The sequence below is a fragment of the Phacochoerus africanus genome, chromosome 14 (genome assembly GCF_016906955.1).
Source record: "Phacochoerus africanus isolate WHEZ1 chromosome 14, ROS_Pafr_v1, whole genome shotgun sequence".
Classification (NCBI taxonomy): Eukaryota; Metazoa; Chordata; class Mammalia; order Artiodactyla; family Suidae; genus Phacochoerus; species Phacochoerus africanus.
The window spans coordinates 23,444,439-23,457,528 of NC_062557.1; the positions used below are offsets into that span (position 1 = coordinate 23,444,439).

The 13,090-nt window shown below is 51.1% G+C and overlaps 2 protein-coding genes and 3 non-coding genes across 5 annotated transcripts in view; 3 read left to right on the forward strand and 2 right to left on the reverse strand.

Annotated features, from left to right (window-relative positions):
- LASP1 (LIM and SH3 protein 1) overlaps nt 1-5,121 on the reverse strand; it is a 44,990-nt gene extending 39,869 nt beyond the window's left edge. The window contains exon 1 of the mRNA XM_047757019.1: nt 4,896-5,121. Coding sequence (XP_047612975.1) covers nt 4,896-4,964 — 69 coding nt within the window. The 5' untranslated portion in view covers nt 4,965-5,121. The remainder of the gene's footprint in view (nt 1-4,895) is intronic.
- Nucleotides 4,963-7,809, forward strand: LOC125113844 (motor neuron and pancreas homeobox protein 1-like). The gene is made up of 4 exons (XM_047756794.1): nt 4,963-5,083; nt 5,143-5,409; nt 5,980-6,034; nt 7,042-7,809. Exons 1-4 carry the CDS (start codon nt 4,963-4,965, stop codon nt 7,094-7,096), a joined length of 498 nt encoding a protein of 165 aa, XP_047612750.1. The 3' UTR covers nt 7,097-7,809.
- On the forward strand, nt 5,833-5,904 carry TRNAC-GCA (transfer RNA cysteine (anticodon GCA)). Its single transcript has one exon. It is a non-coding gene; the product is annotated as a tRNA-Cys (tRNA).
- Nucleotides 7,583-7,654, reverse strand: TRNAC-GCA (transfer RNA cysteine (anticodon GCA)). Its single transcript has one exon. It is a non-coding gene; the product is annotated as a tRNA-Cys (tRNA).
- Nucleotides 7,810-11,559: 3,750 nt separating the features above from the next.
- TRNAC-GCA (transfer RNA cysteine (anticodon GCA)) lies at nt 11,560-11,631 on the forward strand. The gene has a single exon. It is a non-coding gene; the product is annotated as a tRNA-Cys (tRNA).
- Nucleotides 11,632-13,090: the final 1,459 nt, after the last annotated feature.

A 13,090-nucleotide genomic window follows, 5' to 3' on the forward strand; every position in this document is an offset into this window, starting at 1 on the left:
GCTGGAGCCCAGCCCCTGGGGAAGGGGGCAGAGTACATGGACCAGGCTGGGACAGGGCCAAGAGCCAAGCCGGGGGTTCCACAAGACCCCTCCCAGCTGCCATTTGGAGCAAGGGCAGTGGGTCCCCCCACAAGGGACTCATGTCCATTTCCACGGGTAGCCCTTCCCCACCTCACCCAGACACCCCTTACTCTCAGACAGACACATCGGAGGCTGGGGCAGTGGCTGTCTGTCCTGTCAGGGGGTTCTGGAACAGAATGATGAGAACGAGAGGGGACTGGGTGAGGTAACTATAGAACTGGGTCTCCGCATCTGCAAGTGGAGCTAAAACCATGATCCCATAGAGGTGCTAGGAGGAGATGACACGGGCTCTGAGCAGCACCGCTGGCTGCTTCTTATCACTTCCCTCCCCTCTCTGGAGAAGAGCTCCCAGGGTCAACAAAGGCCAGCAGCTCCTGCCACTGTGTCCTTTTGGGGGGGTAGGAAAGCGAGGGGGGCGGGGGCAGAAGATGACATGTCACTTACCAGCCCTTGTGGGCCAGGCCTGGGCTGGTCACCTCAAGGTGAACCCCCCAAAAAAGAAAAAAAAAAAAAAAAGCCATCCCTATCTCAATCGGATCTAGTGAAGGGCACAGGAAATGAATTAATATAAGCCTCCAAGGACCCGCTTTCCCCCTGCCCCAGAGCAAGAATCCCTTTCTTACCTGAGGACTCAGGTAAGATTTCAGAGAAGCAGGCCTGGCACTGGGGCTCAGGGAGCAAAATACACCTCTAGGGAGTTCCCGTCGTGGCTCAGTGGTTAACGAATCCGACTGGGAACCATGAGGTTGCGGGTTCGATCTCTGGCCTTGCTCAATGGGTTAAGGATCCAGCTTTGCTGTGAGCTGTGGTGTAGGTCGCAGCAGACGCAGCTTGGATTCCGAGTTGCTGTGGCTGTGGTGTAGGCCGTCAGCTGTGGCTCCGATTAAACCCCTAGCCTGGGAACCTCCATATGCCGTGGGTGTGGCCCTAAAAAAGACAAAAACAAATACATAAATAAACAAAATACACCTCTAGACTTGCTCATCTAATCCTCCCTGCCACCCTGGAAGTCCACTGTTTCCCAGTTCACAAAAAAACCCCAGACCTTTGGTGCCGGTTAGAAGCCTCTCTGCCCATCTCCTCGGTCCCCCCATTGTTCTCAACGCTCCCTTGCCTGCAGCTCCAGAGCAGCAACCCACTCCACAGAAAGGCAAACAGAGGCCAGTGGGGGCATAGGCAAGATCCCCTGCACGTGGGCGAGGCCCCGGCCGCCCAATCACTCCAGCATCACTGTGGAGGTGGGGGAAGCCCACAGCTCTGGGTGAGGGGGATGCGGGTCACTGTGCCCTCAGCCTGGTGTCCTGCTCTCTTTCACCCGGGCTGCCTATGACTCAGGGTTAGGGCATGAGACCTCTCCCTCCCTTCCTCTCATCCAGGGAAAGTTTCATGCTCCTCCAAGGCGACACCAGCCCCACCCTGACCGGAGGCCCCCTGGGAGGCCGGCTTTAAGGCACAGACCGTGAGGGCACCTCCACCAATTCCCAGAGGGAGTGTATTATTCCCAGTGCTGTCACCCAAGCCCAGAGCATTCCTCAGGCCAGGGGCAGGGAGGGGAGGGACCACTCTGGGTGCGACAGCATCAATAAAAGGACTTTTTGCAAACACAACAACAGGCAGAAGAGCTGAGCACAGAGAACTTGAGGTTTGAATTCCAGCGCTGGCTGCGAGGGCAGTGAGCCCCGGGACCTGTCAGAGCCTCCGATTAGGGGGTTCGTGATTTTCAGGAGCAGTCGCATTTGCTCTGTGAGGCTCCTGGAAGACTGAGCCTGGCCCATTCCCATGAGTTGTAACAACTATGAGTGGCGGGTCACAAGATGATCCAGGGGGGTCTCTGAGGCAGAGAACCCTCCTGATGGGGAGACTCCAGGGGAACTAGGAGCCCACCAACCCTCTACCCTTCCCAAATGCCTCCACCTGAGGTCAAGAGCCCAGGGGAAAGTAAGCCAGCGCAGAGGGACAGAGCCAGATTCTTGAAAACGCAAGTCCCCATACAAATGCCTCCCAATGGGGTCTGGGACAAAATGCCACCTCTCTCAAGATGCAGAGGACACTGCGAGACACAGCCCTTCTCGCTCCCCAAAGGCCCTGCCACAGCCCCTGCGAGTGCCTAGCACAAAGTAGGCACTCAATAAATATTTGTTGAATGAATGAGCAAGTGACGTCACCCCGTTTCTCCCCCACTTCTAACCCCCTCAGTCCTCTGGGGAAGCAAATCTCAAGCTCAAACATCACCATCAGCAATTCATATTTATTCAGCGCGCAGAGCACACTGGGTACTGTAGGTTGAGGGCAGGGTGGCCATCAGAGGTGACACGGCCTTAACCCACTCTTTGGGAGATAAGCTGAGGGAGGAGATAAGGCTAACATCAAGGACATAGCCTGTGCTCTGGGTCACACCATGTTGTAGGGAACCTGCAGTGAGACAGGGAGTCTAATTGGACTCTATCCTCTTGTAAGTTGCTGAACGGTGCCTATGGGACCAGATGCTCCCTCTCCCAGGTCTCAGTCCTCCAGGCACCAGGTCCCCATTCCAAGTGCCTGTCCTTGCTGCCTGAAGGGGGTTGGGAAGAATAGGTCTGATACCTGGATAGCCCAGGCTCAGTGCAGAGGGTGAGGTCGCCCCAGGATCACCTCCTATAGGAAGAAATCTAAAAGGAGAGCGGAATCACCAACTCCCGCTTCCCAAGGTAACCTCCACCTGCAGGACCTTTTCCTGCAAGGGCAAGAGGACAGCGGGGGAGGGCACCTTGAAGGCTCCCTGGCCCCTCCCCTCTGACTCCAAAGATGTGGGGCTGGACGGAGCACCCCAGCAAGGTAGGGAAGGCAGAGCCACCACCACATCCCCTTCCGGACACTGTGACAGACACTTGAGTGCACTGCCCCACCTTCAAGGAAGTGACATCACCATACCCATCTGACAGAGGGTGACTACTGAGGCCTGGAACCATTTATAAAGCTGGTGCGAAGAGACCTGGAACTTGGCCCAAGTCTCCCAGCTCTTAGGCGGGCAGTCCCTCCATCATACAATGTTTCTGCCTCATGTGGGTGCGAGTGGCCACAGCCTCTTCCCGATTCATAACTGTGGAGAAGAAGGGGGTTGGGAGGCACCGGGAACGCAGAGGCCAAAATCCCACCACCAGGGAAGGGCCAAACCCCAGTGTGTAAGGACAGATGGCTCTTTCAGCTAGTGCCTCTGGGCTCCGGTCCTGCCCTCCAGAGGCAGGCATGGTCATTGGGAAGGTCAGCACCCACAGCCCTTGTACCCACGACCCGGCCAGGCTCAGGAGAGGGAGTGAAAGAGCAGCAGCTCCCTATGCCCCCCTTTCTCCAGGAGCAATTTCAAATGTATCTCAGAACCTGGAACCCCACCCCCTCACCCTGACTCATAAGCCAAAGGTCACTGAGGAAGTGCCAAGCCCAAGGGGGGAGGGGACAGACAAAAAAAAAAGATCCAAGGAACTACCCTTTCCCCAGCAAAACCTGGCTGCAGGTGGGCTCTGCACCCCTCTTCCATCCCATGCCCCCCAACCCCTGCCAGTCCAGGCGGGAAGGAGGGCTCTCTGGACTTGGAACCGGCTTTAGGAGGTAGATGAAAGGCACGACGAGGAGAGGGACAAAATCAGAGGCCTCTCCTCCCCCCTGGGGAGGGGATGTAGGGGGGAGAAGGTGGATTTTGCCTTAGGATCATAGGGAGCTTAAAAGAGGCCCGGATCCTACCCCCAACTGCTGGAAATACCCAGTTCTACTCTCCGCCCCCCTCCAAAAGTATAATGGCAACCAGATGAACTAGTCCAGCATGATGCGGGGCCGGGGGTGGGGGGGGGAGACGACGCGTAAAGGCCCCCAGGGGACAGTGAATTTCCAGAAGGCCACCTAACCTTCCTTCTAACACCTCCCCCCTCCTTTCTTAGCTTCCCCTGAACTCAGCCAACCCCACCCTCCATCGGGGAAACCTGCTTTGAAAAGTTAGCTCTTTGTTCTACAAGCTGGACTCAGTCTCCGAGCACAATTTCAGGAGGTCTCTGCGAAGCAACCCCCCCACCCACCCTACTCCAGCACCGGACCCCGCCCCAGTCCGGCTGGGCCGCCCAGCGCGGGAGTTGGCGTGTATTTGAGGTGGGGGCTGGGAGGCCATGGAGGACGTCTGCTAGTTCATTAACCATGGAACCACCAGGGGCGGGGGGCTGCAGGTCATCCAAAAAAAAGGGGTCTCGCAGTGTGGCTCGGGTCGTATCCGAAGCCCAGTTCACCAGATGCAACACTCGCCGGCTGAGAGCTCCCGCCCCGCAGTCTCCAGGCCAGGAAGCCCGGCCAGACGCGGCCAGAGCCCACGGGTTCGCTGGGCTCCCCAACCTCTGCCCCGCCCCCCCGCCGCCCCCTCCCCCAGCGCCCCGCGCTTCCGCCTACTTGGCGCTCGGCGCGGCGGGGAGAGGGAGCGGCCGTCTGCTCTCACTCTCCCGGCCCTAGGGGGCGGGGCTGCACCCCTAACCTTCCTCCGCTCCCCCCACCCCCACCCCCACCGCGGGGCCTGACTTCCCTACTCCATTCGCGTCCTCCCGAGCCCAGGGCACAGAACCCACTCTTCTCCAGTAGTGGCCTCCCGTAGTGGCTGCCCGCCACGCGTGGACTCCTTGCCTCGCCTCAGATTCCTGGTTTCCAGACTGGGGTCTGTCCCCACACCCCATGACACCGCCCTCCCTCCCTCCTCCCAGGTTCGCGGGGATGAGGCGGCGTAGACCGGGCCCCTCTCTCCTCCCTGGAAATGGAGCACAGCTCGGAGATTGCAGAGTCGCGTCTCCCAGTCCCGGGCTCACCTTATCCAGACAGTTCACCTTCTCCGTGGGGTACACGATCTTGCCGCACCGGGCGCAGTTGGGATTCATGACTCCGGGAAAGGCTGGGGCGGGGACGCCCGAGCTCGCGCGCGTTCTCTTTCCCCGGAGCGAGCTGGCGGGAGGCGGCGGCGGCTGCAACTGCACAGGCGACGGCGACGGCGGCTGGAGCTAGGGAACTGGCCTCCGCCTCCGCCCTCCTTCCCCTAATAAACACAGCGGGGAGGAGGGGCTGTACCGGGGCGGGGACGCGCCGCGGGCGCGGGCAGGGGCGCGCGCGGAGAGGCGCGCTCCCCGAGCGACGTGGGGCTGCGCGGGGGTGGATTCCAGGGAGGACTGCGGGCCCCGGCGCGCGCGCCTAGGTGCGCTCCAAAGCTGAAGGTGCCCCGGAGCTACGCGCCCGAAGATCTGGCGCGGACAACCTTGCCCAGGGCCTTTCCGGAGCTGGAGGCGGCGCGGAGCCGGTCTGGCCGTACATCTGCGCGCCTGGGCTGCGGTAGGCGGGCAGACCCCTTGACCTGTCGAGAGTGGGGTTCGAACACTCCCGAACGCCCAACCAGATCCGCCAGATTTGGGGGCTTCCTTTGTAACCCGTCGGTACCTGGCGAGAAGCTGCGGACCGAACGGGAGCCCCCCTTCACCGCCACTGTTAGCCTCCCGGCGCAACATCCTTTCCCACATTTGCAGGGCGGAACCCGTCCCTCCCGCCAGGACTCAGCGCCTTGCAACCCGGGCTAGTTCTTCCCTCCCGATGCCTCTGCCGTACAGCTTTGCGGTGGTTCCGCGGATCTGGGGACCTTCTGCTTTCCACTGGGCCCTTTTTCCTCTTTCGTTCCTTTCCCCTAATCCTTGCGCTCCGCCTTTGGTGTAGCAGTGTTTTAACACCCAAAGGAGCCGTCCCCAGACAAGGACGCGGCGCGGGGGTATAGCTCAGTGGTAGAGCATTTGACTGCAGATCAAGAGGTCCCTGGTTCAAGTCCGGGTGCCCCCTCGGCGGTTTTGCCAAACTTCCAAAACTTATATAATTCTTCCGTTGGCGAAATCACATTTTAACCTTGGATCCTAGGTGTTAAAGAAAACAGAAGAATGGTGTTTGAAAATCCCTTCCTCATTTTACAACGGTAGGGGAAAGCTTTTGGTTTTACTTTGTACTCAGCAGGAACGGGGGTGGATACACGGGCAAAACGAGGTAGAAAAGCTGCAGGCACCCATTCCAGCGTTAGAGGGGTCTGGATTTCTTTGGCCGCGGCCGGCAGCCTCAGTTGTGTCAGTTACAGGCCCTGATTTAGGAGACAAGACGACTCCCCCCAAGTTGGTGTGCGAGTTGGGGTGGGGGTCAGGGTCAAGGGAAGGAAACCCACAGGCGCAGATTGTCTCCAACTTCAACTTTCTTTATTACCGTCGACATGGCGCTAGCCCTGTTTACCTTTCCCTATTGCTCATGGCACCAGCAGAATGAAAGCCCTTAGAGAACACTAAAATGGCCCATGCCAACCCCAAAGCTCATTTTAGTTTACAAAGGTACATCCCGATGTAAACTGATAAAAAACTAAAGTCGTGGTTCTCATACTTGAGCGTGTGTCAGAATTACCTGGAGAGCTTGTTGAAAACTGCCCCCCGCCCCAGTTTCTAATTCAGTAGGCCTGGAATGGGACCTCCACCCCCAGAATGAATTTGCATTTTGATCAAGTTCCCAGGAGATGCTGATGCTGAGGGACCGCACTTCGAGAACCCACTGAAACAGTAATACAGGGCCCTCCAGTTTCATAACCTAAAGATGGAGACAAGATATCTGTTGGTTGCCTGACAGCATCCTTGTTGGGTGGGAAGAAAACTATAAGTATGAAGGGAGCAAGGGCATCTCCCTCGACTAGGTTTTGCCCAAAAAAAGGAAAAAGAAAGGATAGAGAGAGAGGCATGCTTCTTGAGTCAGGGGGCAGTTGTGATATTTTAAACTCGGAATTTGGTTGTGTCATCCCTCGGGGCCCCAGGGGAATGCAGCTTGAACTCATTTTTTCCCCCACGGCTCCCTTTACTGTGAGATGTGTTGCCGAGCTAGACATGGGAGATGAAGCAGAGCTGCCATTCAGAGAAATAACTCGTTTTTCACCCCTTTCCTGGACGCTAGGCTTCAAGCTCATCCCCTGCAGATTCATCAGGCCAAAGACCTGCCTTTGAGCTGATCTAAAGGATCTCCTACTTTTCACCTTTTTTCTTACATCTATGCTGTGTCTTGTTAAACTTTGCCACTGTATAAACCTGCCCAACGTGGATTCTGCTCTAGTCTTCCTGGTCAGAGCATAAACTAGGTGAAACAATATTCGCCTGCCCCGGCACTCCATTTCTCCCCCAAAAGAAGCTATAATTAACATTAAATCAGCACGTCTCCAAGTCTCCGAGATGGGCAGGATCTCAGCCTTCTTTCTGCCTGAGGAAATTTGGGCCTCTCTCCACCGAGTCCCGGCAGACGTGCAGCTTCTGCGACGTAGAGACACCCTGTGCGACCTCTAGGGTATTGCTAACTCCTCAGGGACCGGGAACGTCTGAAGAGAGAAAATTAAATGGGTGCAAGAAAACCTTCAACGGAGTTTTGGATTTTAGAAACCTCAAGCTTTTCCTGCCATGCTGAGTTAACCTTGGCGGCTGTGAAAAAGCGAAGGAAGCAGGCGAGGGGGCACCCGGATTTGAACCGGGGACCTCTTGATCTGCAGTCAAATGCTCTACCACTGAGCTATACCCCCTCTACTGGTACATGGTTGGTAAATCGTTTCTACATGCACTCCACATTTTTCATTCTGAAAACTATTTGCTCAAAATTAGTTTCTTCCTGCTATATGGAATTGGATTTACTAATAATGGGGAATTAAATGAAAATAAAAACATGGAATTTTGAAAACCTGTGAACTTAGGTACCAATCTGCCTTTTCTGGGTTTATTTCCTAACACACCATGGCTGTCGCTTTCATGTCATTGGGGTCTTCACTCCAAAATCACCTGCAAAGAAAGATTTTCCATGACTACCCACCTTGAAATTTCCCCCTAACACATCATCTTTTTGTTTTGTTTTGTTTTTTAATTTTAATCATTTCTTGTATCACTACTGGGCATTTCCTGATTTATTCATTTGTGCCCTTGTTTCTGTTCTGCCTCCGCTAGATTTTAAACTCAGTGAGAAAGAGTTCAAAATGAGAGAGTGAGTCTTTCTACTGAAAGTATGTTCTGCACTTGGAGTGGGGCACACAGTAGTTGTTCCATATACTAGAGAATATCGCCAGGGAAAGGAGCTCCGTGGAGATGTTGGTTCAGCTGGTGTTTGCATGCTTTTTATAGGTTGGATCCCTGGCACGGGAACTTCTGCATGCCAGGAGGGCAGCCTAAATAAATAAATAAACATTGTGCCTAGAGTTAACAATATTGTATTGTACACTTAAAAATCTGTTAAGGGGGTAGATCTAGTGTTAGGTGTTCTTAACACACACACACACACACACACAAAGGAGTGGCTATAATAAAATTTGAAAAAAAGATAGGTAGCATTCTACAGCAATAGCACAGGTGAGAGATGGTGGTGGTGTCTGAGGTTACAGTGGTGTATTAGTTTCCTGTTGCTGCTGTAACAAATTATCACAAACTTATTTGCTTCAAACAACATAAGTGTATTATCTTACAGTTCCTGAGGTTAGAATTCCGAAAATCAATTTTACGGGACTAAAAGCAAAGTGCTGACATGCCTCCATTCTTCCTGGAGGCTTTAGGGAAAAACCAGTTTCCTTGACTTCTGTAGCTTCGTATAGGCCACCTACATTTCTTGGCTCATGGCCCCTTCCTCCATCTTCAAAGCCTGGGCTGCAGCCCCTCATGTTCTGATCTCTGCTTCCATCCTTCCATCTTCTCTCAGTTTCTGATTCTGATCCTCTTGCCTCCCTTCTATAAATACTCTTCTGATTGCCTGGATAATCCAGGATAATCTCTCCAGTTCAAGACTCTTAATTTAAACATAACTAGAAAGGGACTTTTATCATGTAAGGTAATATATTCACAAGAGCACTGGCACATGGACGTATTTGGAGGGCCATTGTTTAGCTCATCACAGTGGGAACCACAGAGCTAGAGCAGAGTGCAGGCATCCAGACTGACCATGGCAGGGGAGCCATGTCCTCGCTGTACATTGGATGGCTTGAGGAAGATGAGGGAAAGAGAAGACTAAAGAATGACTCTACTTAAAGGTACTCTCCTTGGAAATGTAAATTAGTGCACCCACTAAGGAGAATAGTATGGAGGTTCCCCAAAAAACTAAAAATAGTATGGCCATATGATCCAGCAGTCCCACTCTTGGTCATGTATGTGAACAAAACTATACTTCCAAAAGATACATGCACCCCTATGTTCATAGCAGCACTATCTGTAATAGCCAGTATGTGGAAACAATATAAATGTCCAGTGACAGATGAATGGATAAAAAAGATGTGGTATAGATACACACATACAATGGAGTACTACTTAGCCTTAAAAAAGAATGAGATAATGCCATTTGCAGCAACACAGATGGACCTAGAGATGAGCATGTTAAGTAAGTCAGAAAGAGAAAGACAAATACCGTATGATACCACTTACATGTGGAATCTTAAATAGGACACTAGTGAACTTATCTACAAAACAGAAGCAGACTCAAACATGAAGAACAGATTCGTGGTTGCCAAGGGCGTGGGGGGAGGGGGGATGAATTGGAAGTTTGGGATTAGCAGACACAACCTATTGTATAGAGAATGGATAAACAAGGTCTGACATAGAGCACAGGGAACTATATTCAATACCCTATAATACATCATAATGGAAAAGACTATGAGAAAGAATATACATGTGTACAACTGAGTTATTTTGCTATACACCTGAAATTAACACACCATGGTAAATCAACTATGCTTCAATAAAATTTACACACAAAAAAATTTTTTCTAAAGTATGACTCTTGGAGTTTCCCTTGTGCCTCAGTGGTAACGAACCGGACTAGGATCCCTGAGAACTCAGGTTTGATCCTTGGCCTCACTCAGTTGGTTCAGGCTCTGGCATTGCCATGAACTGCGGTGTAGGCTGCAGATGCAGCTTGGACATTGTGTTGCTGTGGTTGTGGCGTAGGCCAGCAGCTGTGGCTCCGATTGGACCCCTAGCCTGGAACATTCCACAGGCCTGGGTGCAACCCTAAAAAGACAAAACTGAAATATAAGTATGACTCTTCTTTTTTTGTCTTCACTATGGGGGTGGATGTGGTGGTTTCCTGAGATAAAGAACACTGATGAAGGAGTAAGTTTAGAAAGAAAGAAAAAAAAAACCAACCTTGAGCATTTCTTTTAAACGATGACACAGAAAATTAGTACAGCCCCCTATTCGCATAGATTTCACATTCTTGTATGAGGTCATCATTTTAAGTTTAAGGTGCCCTATAGACATTTAAGAGGAGATGTTATGTATGCAGCTGGAGATCCAGTTAATTCCAAAATTCAGGGAACTGTCTGGGTTGGAAATACTACTTGGGGAGTTGTTAGTGTACAGTTAGTAGCTGGTGAAAGAGTTGATCAGAGAAGTGTGCTAGATTCGGCCCATAATGGCTTGTGAGAACCAACTGTTACATTTTCAGGAATTCATAAAGCCAGTTGACTTCACTTGAAATTAGCAGGGAGGTGAATGGGCACTATTGGGATTGGTGAATGCTACACATCAGGTCCCCTGGAGCCAGTTTTTGGCCATTTATCAGCACAACTCTGCTTCTGACTGATTCTGATTTTCTCCAAAAAGGATGAGGCCGGCTCTTCAGCCCTCTCCGAGGAGAAAGATAAGGTGTGGAAGGTTTGAAGCTGGAGAAAGGGTGTGATATCGTCATTTTAGAGAGTGAGGAAGTGAACCTAGAGAGCCAGTATGGAGGAATAATAGAGAGCCTGATTGAGATTGGTGGAGTGACACCCCCTTAAGCTCTTCCAACAACATTCTGCTACTTAGCGGCAGGCTTGGTGTAATGCCATAGTTGAGTTTAATTAGGATGGTGGTTTGGCTGGTAGCTACAACCTAGGGCTTAGAGTGAACCAGGTACTACTGTGCCAGCTACTGTGGGAAATACAAAAAGGAAGGCAACATGATCCCTGTCCTCAAGGAACTTACAGTCTAATCGGAAACAAGATACGTACCCCAAGAGAAAAAATACCTGATGGTCCAGAAAGTAAGGCAAAGGGTAGCAGAATTTCAGAGATCACTTGATAATGACACCAATGAAGTCACAGTCTTTCTTAAAAATTGGTAGTGAGAAAGAAGAAAAGGTCAAGCGGTCACAGCTAAAGGGAGAATTTTCCAGTCTAGGGAAACCTTTGGATCTTTGAAGGTGCCAAGTGAGTGGAATTGATGGAAGATGCTGGAGAGAATGGAGACTCCAGGGGCACATCCGGTTTAAGAGCAGAGAGGGTCTTGAAAAGGACAAGGGAAGCACTTTCCCTTGTGGGCAAATCGCCCGCTGGGGATCCAAGGCAGTTCAGGTTGCAGGCAGAAAGAGAAGCCTCCAACAATTGATCATAGATGTGAAACTATTGTTAACTGCAAAAGGCAATAGCTGGTCAATAAATTACTACAAATAAGCTGTAATCTCTTGCTTTCCAGCAGAGGGGGTATAGCTCAGGGGTAGAGCATTTGACTGCAGATCAAGAGGTCCCCGGTTCAAATCCGGGTGCCCACTGGTGTTCTCACTTTTAAACCTCAGCACTCTAACGATAATAGGAAGTAAAGCTGACATTAGCCAAGGATAACATTACCCCTCCCATTCTTGAGTGTTGCCTGGGAACACAAAAAGGGGATTTTACATTCTTATATGGAGGTCAACATGTAAACAAACGAGGTCCCGGACTTCCGTAGGCCCTGGATTCTGGGATGTGGGTTCTTGGATATGTGCTTGTGAGACTCTTTCTAAGCAGGAAAAAGGAATAAATTTTATAATACTGTTACTCGTTTCATTCTTTTCCTCTCATTAGCATACGGTGGAACTTTCCAGAGGCTACATGCTGTGCGATATCACAACAGATTAAATGTGGAAACATGAAAATCCAGCTGTCTTGGAATTTCCCTGGCGGTGGTGTGGGTTAAGGATCCAGCCTGTCGTTGCTGTGGGAAGGGCTCCATCCCTGGCCTAACTGCTCTGGGTGTGACCAAAAATTTTTCATTAGTTAATTAATTTTATTTATTTTGTTGTTGTTTTTGTCTTTTTAGGGCCGCGCCCGCAGCAGCGTAAGGGGGTTCCCAGGCTAGGGGTCCAATCGCAGCTGTAGCTGCCGGCCTACACCACAGCCACAGCAACGCCAGCTCCCAGCCGAGTCTGCGACCTACACCACCGCTTACGGCAAAGCTGGATCTTTAACTCGCTGAGCGAGGCCAGGGATCCAATCCGCCATTTCATGGTTACTAGGCGCATTGGCTTCCACTGTGCCGCTTCGGGAATGCCAGTTAATTAATTTAAAAAAAATGAAAATCCACGGAGTTCCCGTCTTGGCGCAGTGGTTAACGAGTCCAACTAAGAACACGTGAGGTTGCGGGTTCGATCCCTGGCTTTGCTTAGTGGGTGAACGATCCGGCGTGGCCGTGACCTGTGGTGTAGGTCACAGACGCGGCTCGGATCCCGCGCTGCTGTGGCTCTGGCGTAGGCCGGTGGCTACAGCTCCGATTCAACCCCTAGCCTGGGAACCTCCATATGCCGCGGGAGCGGCCCAAGAAATGGCAAAAAGACAAAAAAAAAAAAAAAAATCCAGCTCTCTTTCATTAAGTCAGATATTAGAGGGATTTCCAAAAGAAAGTATAGCAAGGCCACCCTTCTCACTATTTTTAATATTTAAATAGTTATTTTTCATTTTAAAATGTTACACATTTTAACAGGTAATGGATTTAGTAAACATTTCACAATTTAAATTTCTAATCTGGTAACTGTCAATAGATATAATTACTGGGGGAAAAATGTAATTGTAATGTATACATGTAAGGATAACCTGACCCCCTTGCTGTACAGTGGGAAAATAAAAAAAGAGAAAAAAAGAAAAAAAATAGATATAATTATATAAACAAAAATTTTTGGGGTCCTTAATAATTTAGGAATGTAAAGGGCTTTTAAGATGAACATACTTAAGAACCACTGCTCTAAGTAAAAGAGG